The sequence below is a fragment of the Vombatus ursinus genome, unplaced genomic scaffold (assembly GCF_900497805.2).
Source record: "Vombatus ursinus unplaced genomic scaffold, bare-nosed wombat genome assembly UNPS02000580.1, whole genome shotgun sequence".
In the NCBI taxonomy this organism is placed as follows: domain Eukaryota; kingdom Metazoa; phylum Chordata; class Mammalia; order Diprotodontia; family Vombatidae; genus Vombatus; species Vombatus ursinus.
Window position 1 is genome coordinate 22762520 of NW_020940358.1, and position 13190 is coordinate 22775709.

General features: G+C 40.7%; 1 protein-coding gene across 1 annotated transcript in view; it reads right to left on the reverse strand.

Moving 5' to 3' along the window:
• The window catches only part of BCAS4 (breast carcinoma amplified sequence 4), a 62346-nt gene that overhangs the window by 33487 nt on the left and 15669 nt on the right, over nucleotides 1-13190 (reverse strand). The window contains exons 2-3 of the mRNA XM_027848369.1: nucleotides 6766-6837; nucleotides 915-1016 (exon numbers count right to left, since the gene is read on the reverse strand). Of these exons, the coding sequence (XP_027704170.1) occupies nucleotides 915-1016; nucleotides 6766-6837 (174 nt within the window). The remainder of the gene's footprint in view (nucleotides 1-914; nucleotides 1017-6765; nucleotides 6838-13190) is intronic.

Genomic DNA, 13190 nt, shown 5'->3' on the forward strand with positions numbered 1-13190 from the left:
GTTGGAAGAGTTGTAAAAAGGCAGATACACTAATCATATGCATTGCTGGTGGAGTGGTGAATTGGAAGCACTGGAAAGCAGTTTGGAATCATGCAAAGAAAGTAACTAAAATGTTCATACCCTTTGACCCAGAGATTCCACCGTGAGACATATACTCCCAAAGAGCTAACTGACAAAAAGAAAGGCTCTAGAAACACCAAATGTTTATAACAACACTTTTTAGCAACGAATTGGAAACAAAATAGATGTCCATTGATTGGAGAATGGCTAAACAAATTGTGGTGTGTGAATGTAATCTTTAAGATACATTTTAAAAAGGAAATGATAAACATAATAAAACATGGAAAGACTTATATGAACTGATACCAAATGATGTAAGCAGAGCCAGGAAAACAATATACACAACTATAGCAGTATAAATGTGAAGAACAATCACAAAAGTTGGAACTGGATGTTGCAAAATTATAAAGAATAAGTTTGGTTCCAAAGAAGATATATGAGAAAACACCTCTCCCTCTGCTCCTTCGCAGAGATGATACATTTAGCTGTGGGGAAAAATGCAGATAATGTCAGAATTTTTTCAGTGTTTTGGTTGGTTTTGCTGATTTTTTTTTCCTCTTAGAAAAAATTCTTTATAATATTGGGTGATTTTCTAAGAGTAAGGAGGAGGGACACAGGGGAAATGTAGATGATACAAAATATATTAATAATATTTCAGAAGGAAGGAAGGGAAAGAGAGAAGGACAAAAAATGTTCAGGTTATTCAGGTCTAGCATAACAATCTAGGCCCCCAACCAACCCACAACCCAATACCTTCTCCTCCGAATTAGATTCTTGAGAAAGAAGGCAAAGAAACACCCCCACCCCAACCTCCGTTTGATTTTCAAACACCTTCAAATATCAACATGACAAACCTCTAGTTTATCCACTTTGGTGTATATGCCACTCATCTCCATCACTTTGGCTTTAACAAGGGGAATATTTTCATCCAGAATCTTCGACGTGTCATTCCTGATCTGTATGAGACAAAGCAGCCCATCAGGGCAAAGGGTTCTCTCTCTGGGGCCCTGCTTCCTATTCCATATACCTTGTCTTCCTCCATGAAGGGGAATGGATTGTGGGCAGCAAGGGGCTGGAGGAGAGAATAGAGGAGATTCATTCTCATCAGTGACATGAAGTGCCTGCTGTGATCTGTGACTTGCTGGCATATCAGTGCATTATGGTGTATTGTGACACCTTACTAACATCATCAGGGACAGGAATTAACCTAAACTAAAAGGGGGGGGAAAGGATTGGAACATACTAATTTTCTCAAATCCAAACCCAACCCAAATATAAATTAGTTACTTAACTAGAGACCAAATAATTTTTCTCACCTCTTCCCCCCCCAATCCTAACCAACCAATCAGATATATTTCCTAATAAGCACAGAACATGAAAATAACGTGTCAAAGTTAGACTCGACAAATACTTCTTTCCTTAACTATCAATCAAGCCTTGTGCTATGTTGGGGAAACAAGGAAATAAAAGAGTATAATGGATAGAGTGATAGATTTGGAATTAAAAAGACTTGAGTTAAAATCCTTCCTCTGAAACTTAATGGCTGTGTGACCTTGGGCAAATTGTTTAATCTGAGTCTCAGTTTCCTTATCTGTAAAATGAGGGGGTTGAACCAGATGGCCAGCTCTAAATATACGATCCCATAATCTGTGCTTGAGTCCTGGCTGCACCACTTACTATCTTCGAATTTGGATCAGTCTCTTCACCTCTTTAGGCCCATTTCCTCCTCTATAAAATTAGGGGTTAGTCTCAACACTCTCTAAGGGCTCTTTAGGCTCTGACATTATATGTTATATGTTCTAAGATCCCTTCCAGCTCTGACATTCTAGGATTATCTTCTGGGTGCCATTCTGGTGGGGGGTGGGGGGAGAAGTGTCCTTGTGAGTAGGTACAGCACCTGTGGCCTCTTCAAGGAGAGATTGCCAGCAGATTGGAAATGTACAGTTGTCCACCTTCCCCAACATTCCCTTCCCATTACCCTCTGCTCCTTCCTTATTTGGAGAGCTGCTCTTCCCCACCCCCAATACCTTGCTGTCATTGGCCAGAAACGAAAAAAGACTCTCATACTCCCAGAGTTTGAAAAAGGGTCTGAGAAACATCAAACTGAGACCCAGAGTGGAAAACCAAGTGAGCAATTACGGGTACACCTGCTTCGGGGGAGGTGAGTGGGGGGAACTGGGCCAATTTCTCGGGCTCATTATGTTTGATAGAAAACTAGATCAAGCAGTGGGAGGGACCATCAAAAGGGAACCAGTGCCTCACTGCTCTGCTTCAAAGAAGGTTATTTTTGTAAAACCAAAATGGAGTGAATGGAAAGAGACAACCAGCTGGGGAGACCTCAGCTCTGAATCTCATCCTAGGTTGAACCTGGCTATTCCCTCAACTCCTGAGAAAGGCTGAGCTTCACCCTGATTGCTGTGGCCTTGGTGGGATGTCAATCTCTTTCCCCACCTACCCCCTCTCCAACACCTCCTTCCTGCCTGTCCCCTGGCCCACAGGGAATAGCGAAATGCCCAGTGCCCCTTTTTGCAGGGTCCATTTCTAGAGAGAACCCCACCGCAAGGCAAAAGCCAACCAGGGAAAGAATTATTCAGTGCAACAAAGAGTAGAAAACTATCATTGCTACAAGGTCAGAGTGTCAGTGGAACAAGCCCAGATCTTCTCTCTCACCCTTTCCCCCCACCTTTTAATCTTTTCAGAGACAGAAAAGAAAAAGGGAAAAAATGTGGAACAAGATTCAGGCTGTTAGCTTTGTGGAACAAAAGACTAAGAAAGAAATGCTTAGAATTGTACAGCCTGGGACAGAAGAGGAGAAGGAGCTTCTCCCATGAGGTAGAAACCCTGTATTATGCTGGGAATTCCTGGGGAAAGCACCTTCAGTTTGGTAACTTAAAGGCAACGTGGTATACTAACGGGGACATTGAGAAAACCTAAGTTTGAGCCTCAGCTCAAATCTCTATGTCTGAGAGCAGGTAATTTTACATCCTTGAACCCTTGGGTTCCTCATCTACAAAATGGAGACAGTATTTGTATGCTCTATTTCCATAACTGTTTTGAAGAAAGTTCTTTGCAAAGTATAAAGGCTCATTTTAAAGTGAATTGTTTCTATTAAGGAAGACCCTATCCAGAGACTAAGAGTAGAAGCAAAGGGATATCAGGATAGGAATTCAAAAGCTTCCTAGAAGAATTCATGGGGCCCAGCCCCCCAGTACAACAATGTAGACCCAGTTCCCTTAGGCTACTATGCTCCCATCTTCTCAAAGCTGCCCTCCTGAAATTAGAGGTGTAGGCAATGGGTGCTGAGGTCAAATGCAGGCCCACCCCTGAGAAGCAAGGAATATCCTCAGTGATTCAGGGCCCCAGGGAAGAAAAGCAAAACACACTTGACCCAAGAAAGAGAAGTACTGCCAAATGCAGCTGCTGGACTAAAGCCAGAGAGAACTTTTCTCCCACTATTTACAGGGAGGAACAGCCAGCTCCCTGGAGAGAGGTGGGATTCAGGCTTCGGAGAGAGGGCCCTCATCCTGAACTACTGCAGTGAAAAGGATGGGATTTAAGCTGTTGGGAGCTCTGAGAAGTAACAGACACTGTTCTGGACCCTACAGATCACCTAGATTTGGCAATTCTTACCAGCTAGGTTATTCATTTCTACCTACCTATGTTCCCCCAGCTCCACTCTCAATGCACACACACACACACACACACACACACACACACACACAGGCACGCACGCATGCACGCGCACACACACACAGAACTAATGTCTCTACAGGTGAAACACAGCTATTGATCTCTACTTCTGTGATGACATTACTCACTTCCAATGCTAGAGTCCTTTGACATTTAAAAAGTATTTCCTTTATCATGGCCTTGTAAGGTAGGCAGAAAAAGTGTTATTCTCATTTTAAAGATGAGGAAACAGAGACTCAGAAAAATTAGGTGCCTCACCTAAGGACACAGAGCTGGAAAGCAACAGGCCTATGATTAGAACCCAAGACTCCTGACCCCAAATCCAGGGTTCTGGCCAATAAGTGAAGATGAAAAGGAAGCCCTTACATGTGTATAACCCCTTGCAGCTTATACAGTATAACCATAACCTTACAGTTTATAAAGTGTTTTCACACATATTATTTTCAACAACCCCTAAATTATGACCAAATTAAATTATTCACTGTTTCTTTAATTATTCCTACACTTTTCCACCTCTATACCTTTGTCAGTGCTGTTCCCTATACTTGGAGTATCCTCTCTACCCTCTGTCCCTATTGATGTCTGCTCTATCAAGATGTCCACATGCTACTTTGTCATTTCAATTTAATTCAATAGAACAGATATTTATTATGCGTATGCAGAGAACTACTATGCTCGAGGAAGATAAGAAATAGTCCCTGCCCCTAAGGGAGTTTATCCAGGTGGAACTGACATAAATATAGATAACTCTAATATATATTATCTGACATCTTACATGATGCCTCCCCTGATCTTCCAGTTAGGTGCAATCTCTCTGCCTCCTTTGATCTCCTAGAACTTTGTAGTCTGCTTATATTCCTCATACTCTTATCATAGTTAAAATCAGAGGGCATATCTGGTCATCTGCCTGTTTTCGCATGGTCCATAACCTAATAATTGTTTTTTACATATATAAATAAATTATATTACATTACCTAGGTCTATGTCTACCCTCCTATTTGACTAAGCCTCTTGAGGTCAGCAACCATCTTTTTTGCTTGTTTCTCTGTTTCCCTTAGCGACTAACACAAGACTTTTGTACATAACAATCACAAATGTTTGTGGAATGGCATCAGATACACCGGGCTGGTCAAGCAACAGCAGGCTGGCTACACTTTGTCATTTTATCCAGGCATAGCAGAATTCTGGGTATGTGACTCTGGGTATGTTCATGAGCATTATGTATCACATAGGACACAAAGTGATAAAAAATTAAATTACATACAGTGGCAGAGTAATACAGTGTGAAGAGCATGGGACTTGGAGTCAGGAGGCCTGCATTCAGATCTCTGCTCTGTCATTTACCAGCTATATGACCCTGGGCTGAGCCTGCCTATTTTTGCATCTGTTGCATGGAGAATTATAATGCTTACACTATCTACCCCCCCAGAGTAGTTGTAGGATTGTGATGGGGAAAGCACATAGTAAACCTTAGAGCATTATAGAAACATGAACTAGGACAGATGTATTTCTGTCTCCAGCTTCTGAATTAAGAGATGCAGCTCCAAGGTTCTAGCAACGATTGTTATCATCTACCTACGTAGGTACTGATACTTCCTACAGCAAGAAGCGTTGAAACTCTGCAGGAGAGGTTAAATGGGTCACCTCTATGAAAGCTGACTCCTAGCTCCTGCCCGAGTCCCACTCTGAACACGAATATTGAAGAAGGCTACAGCCCTCCCAGAAGATAGTCACCATTCCTGCAGAACTGTCAGAGCCCTGGAAGCATCAGCCATGAAGAATGGTGATGATGATCCCACAAAATGCATCACTGAACAGAATACCCTGAAGACCAGGATGAAAGTCTCTAAAATCTAAGCTTTTAGAGTCCCTGGCCATCCAGGCCAGGGAACCCCTGGCTCTGAACCCCTCCTCATCCTGCAGGAATCCAGCTGTAAAGGAAGTTGGGATGGAAAAAGGAGATCCTTTGAGAAAGTGACCTGGAATATAATCGAATCCTAGAATCATAGAGTTGGAAAGGCTCTCAGAGCTGGAATATGAGAGCTGGGAAGGACTTCAAAAGAAAGAATGTCTGGGAGAGATATAACAGCATAGAATGTCAGAACTGGGAGGAGCCTTGGAACACAAAATGTCAGAGCTGGGAGGAGCCTTGGAACACAGAATGGCAGAGTTGGGAGAGACCTTGGAACATAGAAAGTCAGAGCTGGGAAGGACCATAGAACGTAGAATATCTGAGGAGGAGAACGTAGAAATTGGAATGCTGGATATAGAAAGGGCCTTAGGGACCATCAAGTCTAACTGCCTTACTTTACAAAGAAGGAAACTGAGCCCTAAGAAAGAGGAAGTAGCTTTTCAAGGTCACACAGAAAATGAGTGATAGGCAGAGACAAGACCAGAGTCCAGATCTTCTGACTTCCAGCAAAGTCCTCCAGGGACCAACCTTTGCAGCTCAAAGGCAAATCCTTCATGGGACATATACAATCCTTATGCAGCCATGGGGGTTCTCCATCTGCCTTTGTACTAACAAAAGAGGGTAGAAACCAGTCAGGTGGGGACCTTAGAGTACAAACAGGCTCAAGGCAGAATGCTACCCACAAGGACACTTCCCCTGGGCCTCAGCGTGCTGAAGCCCTTTTGAGGCTTCCTAGATGTTTGTGCAGTGAGCTGCCTGGAACCAGAAGAGAGTTAAATATAGTATTTCCATCCCCACTGTACATCTTTCGCAGACGTGCCCGAGAGTGCCACCTTGTGGCTTGATCTGCGATCCTCTGTGTAATAAGACCATCTCAGGGGAAGGGAGTTATCAAGATGGCCGCCTCAGGAAATACTTAGGGGTGTGTGTGTGTGTGTGTGTGTGTGTGTGTGTGTGTGTGTGTGTGTTCCCTCTCCACTGCTGGCTGCTGCCCCACTCGTCTGGTTGCTAAATCACTGGCAACATGGCCTCCCTAAAAAGCTCCCGGAAGGAGTTTTCTGGCCTGGGCCTAAGCTGAGCCCTTCAGGCAGAGAAGTACCTACCATGTCGGTCAGACCACAGAACTCCTCCAGCCTGAGAAGCATGTCTTCAATGGTGGCTTCCACTTCCTTCACCTGGAAGGGGAAGAATAGCCCAGGGGATCAGTTTTACTAGGCAAAAGGAAGACAAAAAACCCATTTAGAAAAACAACAACTTTTTTTTTAAAGGGTAAGTGATATAAGTGACCTAAGGATGGCCCAGCAGAGCAAAGAATAATAGGATTTTGAATCAAAGGACCTGAGTTCAAATTCCCAGTTTTGCTTAATTCCAGTGTGACCTTGGGTGATTCGTTGTGCCTTTGGTTCCCTCCTTTGTGAAATGAAAGGGTTAGACCAGATAATCTTTAAAATTCCTTTCCAGATTGGACATTTTTGTCCTCTAAAAGCTCTTCCAGCTCTAAATTCTGTGATCTTTCTAGGAGCCCTTTTGTTTTTTTTTTGTTTTTTGGGTTTTTTTTGTTTGTTTGTTTTGGATTTTTTTGTTGTTGTTTTTTTTTAATGAGGCAATTGGGGTTAAGTGACTTGCCCAGAGTCACACTGCTAGGACCTATTATGTGTCTGAGGCCAGATTTGAACTCATGTCCTCCGACTCCAGGGCTGGTGCTCTATCCACTATTCCCTTTTGTTTTTTGTTTTTTGGTTTGTTTGTTTGTTTTTTTACAATCAAATGATAAAGCAGGTCTAGAGGGAGAAAAAAAAAAAAGACTGATCATGAACCACTGCTAGATCAATTCATATAATAATAATGATGATGGATGACAATAATTAGATCTCTAATTTTATTTTTTTTTGTAAGCTTTAAAGCTCACAAAGCACTTTCCTCACAAGAACCTTGAGTCACTGGTAGTGCAAATATTATTGTCCCTATTATTGTCCCTGAGGCTCAGAGAGGAGAAATGATTCACTCAAGATCACACACCTAGTAAGTAGAAGAACTGAAATGGATCTTAGCACCTAGACTAACCCCCTTATTTGACTCAGGGCCAGAAGGGAGAAGTAGCTTGCCCAAGGTCACACTGCTAACTGAAACTCAAACATCTCCTGCTGCTTTCTAGACTGCTGCTCTAGGACTCAGCCACTGGGATATTTGGATTTCTGTGTAGGTAGCTGGTGGAGTTTTTCCTAGCCATCCCCAGCCCCAACCTGTGGAAAATTTCCACTTTTCCCATCCATCTTTCCATGAGGAACTGATACTACTCACATTTATACATCTGGGTACTTTCAGACCAAGGGGTAGTGGTATAAAGACAGGAAAAAAAAACCCTCTGCTTAGAAACATCTTTGGGGCTAAAATATAAATAGTACAAAGTGAATGTAAAACTCTGAAAGCTCTGTCACAGCTGGAGTTATTTCTGTGGGTAAATTGGGTGTGGGGGGAGGAATAAAAACTGTGAACCATATTAGTGGTTCCTGGGGAAGTGGAAAATGTGTAGGAAACACTCTCTTCTCCCCCCCCACAACAAAGCAAAAACAAAAACACCACTGACACAGAGAAAAGTGTTTTTCAAAACAGTGAGGAGAAAAACTGCCTTTATCAGTGGCCAGGGCTGCAACTAAAGGAAGGACTGGGCTAGTTCCTTCTATTCATCCATGGAAAGCCAGGTGAGATATGAAGGTTTCACTGAGGAGCTATGAGGAATCTAAACATTCTCTGCAGAGAACTTGCTCATGCCCAAGGAAACTGAGGGTGAACTAAATTTCTGTTCTGGGAAAGTCAGCTAGACAACATTGGCAATCTGAGCCTCAGTTTCCATATCTGCCAAATGAGGTAGACACTAGATGATGTCTAATGTCTCTTCTGGCTCTGTTTATGAGTCTATTAGCCTGAATAAAACATAAGGAAAGCAGATCTGTGTGTCGCACCCTGCACCCCCAAAGAGAAAGAAAATAATACATGACATTCAAAAGCCACACAGAAACAAAATGACTTTTGGAATGTCCACACCACAGGTGACAAAACAAACATGTTGCTTGCAATACTCTTTGTGTAGAAAAAACCATTAAAATGTGATTGGGAAATATTTAATAAAATAAGCAAAAATGCAACAAAACATAGATAATGTTATATTTTTAAAAATATGTGGCCCACCAGGGATCCTATGTATGGTTTGGTCCCTATTTCTATTTGAGTTTGACACCTCCAGCATAAACCATTGCTTCCTTTCATTAGTGCACATAATTGTGCAGATAAGGTCAACCAGACAAGATAAACTAATTATGTTTTCCTGAAATATATTCTCTAATACAGTCTCGCAAATGAGATAGCCACGTTGTCCAGGCCACACATGTTTTTAATCAGCCTGCCATCTTCATCACAGGCAGGGAAAAATGGATTACTTCAAGTGTTCCCAGGTATAAATTCTTACTTACCTTGGGAGGTCCAGTGTCTAATTTTAATATGAATAACAATAAACTTTATTTACAGCCATTATCTCCCTGGAGCCTTGCTATGGATCATCTAGTTCTACCCTCTTCATTTCACACACGAAGAAACTGAAGCCCAGGGAGGTTAAGTGATTTGCACAAGATCACACAGAAACAAGAGGTCATGTCAGAGGTACCATTTGAATCCAGGTCTTTTAACTCTCCCCTATATTATAATGTCTTCCAAAATTTAGATTATTATCCCCCTCTGATAGATGAGAAAACTGAGTCTTAGAGAGGATCAATTCAATTCAACATTTAGTTGAATTAATAATGAATGGATTACGTGTGAGGCATTAAGTACTGAGGATACAAAGACAAAAAAAATGAAATAGATCCTGCTCTCTAAGAGGTTACATTCTACTGGAAGGATACAATGTGTACACAGATAAGTAAGTACAAAATATATACAATGTAGTACAAAGTAACATGTAGTACAAAGTAACCCAAACTGAAGGTACCAGAAATGTACAGGGCAGCTAATAAATGGCAAAGTTAAAGACTAAAATTTGTCTTCTGTCTCAGATCAGTGCTTCTCCCATGACAACCATGAAAACTGTCAAGGCTGTTCTTAGAAAGTCAAGACTTCAGTTTCCTCATCTATAAAACAAAGGGGTTAGGCTACACTAGTTGATTTTTAAAGTTCTTCCCAGCATTGACATTCTCTGAGTCTACCTCTCATGAGATACAAAATGGTTGTTTTTCTTTGTGAATAATTAATTTCAACTTATCTTTCACATTTCTCCTCCTTCGGGGCAAGAATGTAGCCTTTCATACTAAACACAGTAGGAAATGTGATGTAAGAGCCACGCCCAGCCTGAAGGACAGTACAACTGGCCTTAGAGTCCAGAGGAACCTTGTTCTAGTCCTAACTTTGTTCCTGGATCATTCTATGGCCTTGAACAAGTCACCAGTCATCTCTTTTCTTTGGTTTCCCCTGTCTGTGGAATAGGAAGGCAATTTCTACATTCTTTTACAACATAGCCAAAGAGATTGTGAGTTAAATCTTGAGAGAAAAGATTGAAGGTTTTCTTTTTTCTTTTTTTTTAATTCTAAACTTAAACACCAAAAAGGAGACTTTCAAAATACACAGAGCACAAAAGGAGGCTAGTATAAGAGACTATGACTCTCCATTTCATGCTACTTGCTTTTAAATATATATACATTATATATATAATAAATTTCATACATTACTTTTTAAAAAATATTTTATTTTCCCCAATTATCTTTAAAAATAATTTTAACATTCATTTAAAATTTTTCTGAATTCCAAATTCTCTCCCTCCCTCCCTCCTCTCCTCTGTTTCTGAGACAGCAAGCAAATTAATATAGGTTATACATGTGCAATCACGCAAAACATTTCCATATTATTCACATATATTGCCTTCAAAACTATCCTGCTATTCTGTGCTTCCTTCTGAACTTTATTTTCTTTCAGTGCATTTAAAAAAATGTTTCAATAGCCCTCTTTTTGGGGGCATCACTATTTCTAACCCCTCACTCAATTAAAAATAAAGAAAAAGAAAAAAAAATGTAACAAATAAGCACAAACAAAATGAATCCATACAGTGACTATAACCAAAAATATATGCCTCTTTCTGCATCTTGAGTCTATCATCTGTCAGGAGAAGGGTAATATGTTTCATCATAGGTCCTCTGGAGGGGTCATTGTATTGATCAGACTTCTTAAATCTTCCAAAATTATTTTTCTTTACGATATTGTTGTTATTGTGTAAATTGTTCTGCTGGTTCTATTCACTTCATTCCACATCAGTTTATCCTACCCAAAAATTCTCTGAAGTCATCTCTTTCATCATTTCTTACAGCACAATAATATTCCATTACATTCATACATCACCATTTGTTCAGCCATCCACCAATTGGTTGGCACCTCTCTTAGATTCTAATTCTGAGGGTTTTTTTCCTTCCTTTTAATTCCCCCTTCAGGATCAAGAAGTTAGTTTTCCTTGTGACTACTACCCCCTAGGAATCATGTTCCCTCTTAACATCCTTTCTCCCCCTCCCACATATTCCCCTATCTCAGGACTGGAGGTTTTCAATGACCACTTGTCAGGATATTGTAGAAGAGATTCCTGCTGAGAAATAGATCAATGAAGATGACTACTGAGATCCCTTCCAACTCCAAGATTTTGACCCTTTGTCTTTCATTTTTGCATCCCCAAAGCCAAGCACAGGACCTTGTACATATCATTAGTATAATCATCAACAAAATCAAAGGTACTGCCATCTTTCTGGTGTTTTGGGTTCATGCTCATAGCTTACTTCAGTTCCTCATTCTTCCTCATCCTATATATCCAATCAGTTACCAAATCTTGCCATTGCTACCTTCACATGTCACATCTGACTCCTCTCCACTCACACATCTATTATCTTAGCTCAGGTCCTCATCACCTCTTTTTCCCCTAGTTTATTTTAACAACTTCTAATTAAACTCCCTGCCTCAAGTCTCTTACCATTCCAGTCTATTCTACATACTAGGGCCAAAGTAATTTTATTTAAGCACAGATCTTACCATGAGACTCCTCAACTCAATCAACTCCAGTGGTTTCCTATTGCCTCTAGAATAAAATACAAACTCCTCTGTTTAGCATCAAAAGCCCTATGCAATCTGGTCCCAATCTATTTTTCCAGCTTCATTGGGCATTACTTCCCCTCCCTTATTCTATAATGTAGCCAAATAGGCCTTCTCTCTGTTCCTCAAACTTGACACTCCATTTCCCATCTCTGTATCTTTGTTGTGGCCATCCCACATTCCTCCTTATATCCCCCTCAAAGACTCCTTCTCTTCCTTTAAGATGAAGCCCACACCATCTTGTGCCTTCCCAATTCCCTCAACTGCTAGCATCCTTCCTCCAGAACTACCTTGTATTTAACTTTGTGTACTTTGTTTTTATTTGCTTTGTATTTAAGCTATGTACATACATATTAATACACACTTGTCTCTCCCATTAAAATCTAAGTTCATTGGAAGTAGGCATTATTTATTCTTGGTACTTGTATCCCCAGCACTAGCATAGTGCCTGGCATATAGAAGGTACTTAATAAGTACTTGTTGATTGATTGCTGAGCCCTGTTCTAGGTGTAGGAGGAGATAAAGAGTGGATAGGATCAGAGATTACCTTAAAGGTCATCTAGTCTAACACCTTCCTTTTACAAATGAGGAAACTGAGATGCAGAGAGGTAAACTAACCTACCTAAGGACACACATCTAGAGTGGCAGAACTAGGGTTCTTCATATCTTCTAATTCCAACAAAAAACACCAAAACAGGAGAGTACAATTCACATCCAGGGTACAGAGAATTATCCAATTTTGCTGGAATGTAGTGTATGGAAGGAAGCAATATGAGATGAGATAGAAAATATATGGGGGTTCCAGGTAGTCAAGACCCTTGAATGCCAGTCAGAAGCTGAACTTTATTTGAGAGACAACAGGGGGCCATTAAGGATTTCAAAAACAAACAAACCAGAATTATATGACTAGATCTATGTAGAAGAAAGTTTATTCTGGCAGCAATATGAGAGGAAAATTGGAGGAAGGGTGAAATAGGGCACACATTAGAGGTAAGAAGGCCTCTAAATTTAATATATTCTATTTCTCCCCCAATTGTATGTTAAAAGAATTTTTAACTTTTTTTAAAGTTTTGAGTTCCAAAATCTATCCTTCTTTCCATCTCCTCCCCTCTCTCTGAGATAGTAAGCAATCAAATATAGATCAGAGAAAGCCTTTAAAGAGGATATTGAGAAAGTCCAGGTAGGTGATATTAGGGATCTGAACCAGGGTGGTGACAGTGAGAAGAAAGAGTAGAGTACATGTTAAGAGATGGAATCATCAGGATCCATGAAGTGACTGGATGTCAGAGAAGAAGAAAGGGAAAATCAGAGATTATCCTGAGAGGAAGTCTTGCATAGTAGATATGTACTGAACTTTGGCTCAGAAAGATCTGGGTTCACATCCCATTTCATACACATTAGCTGTATGACC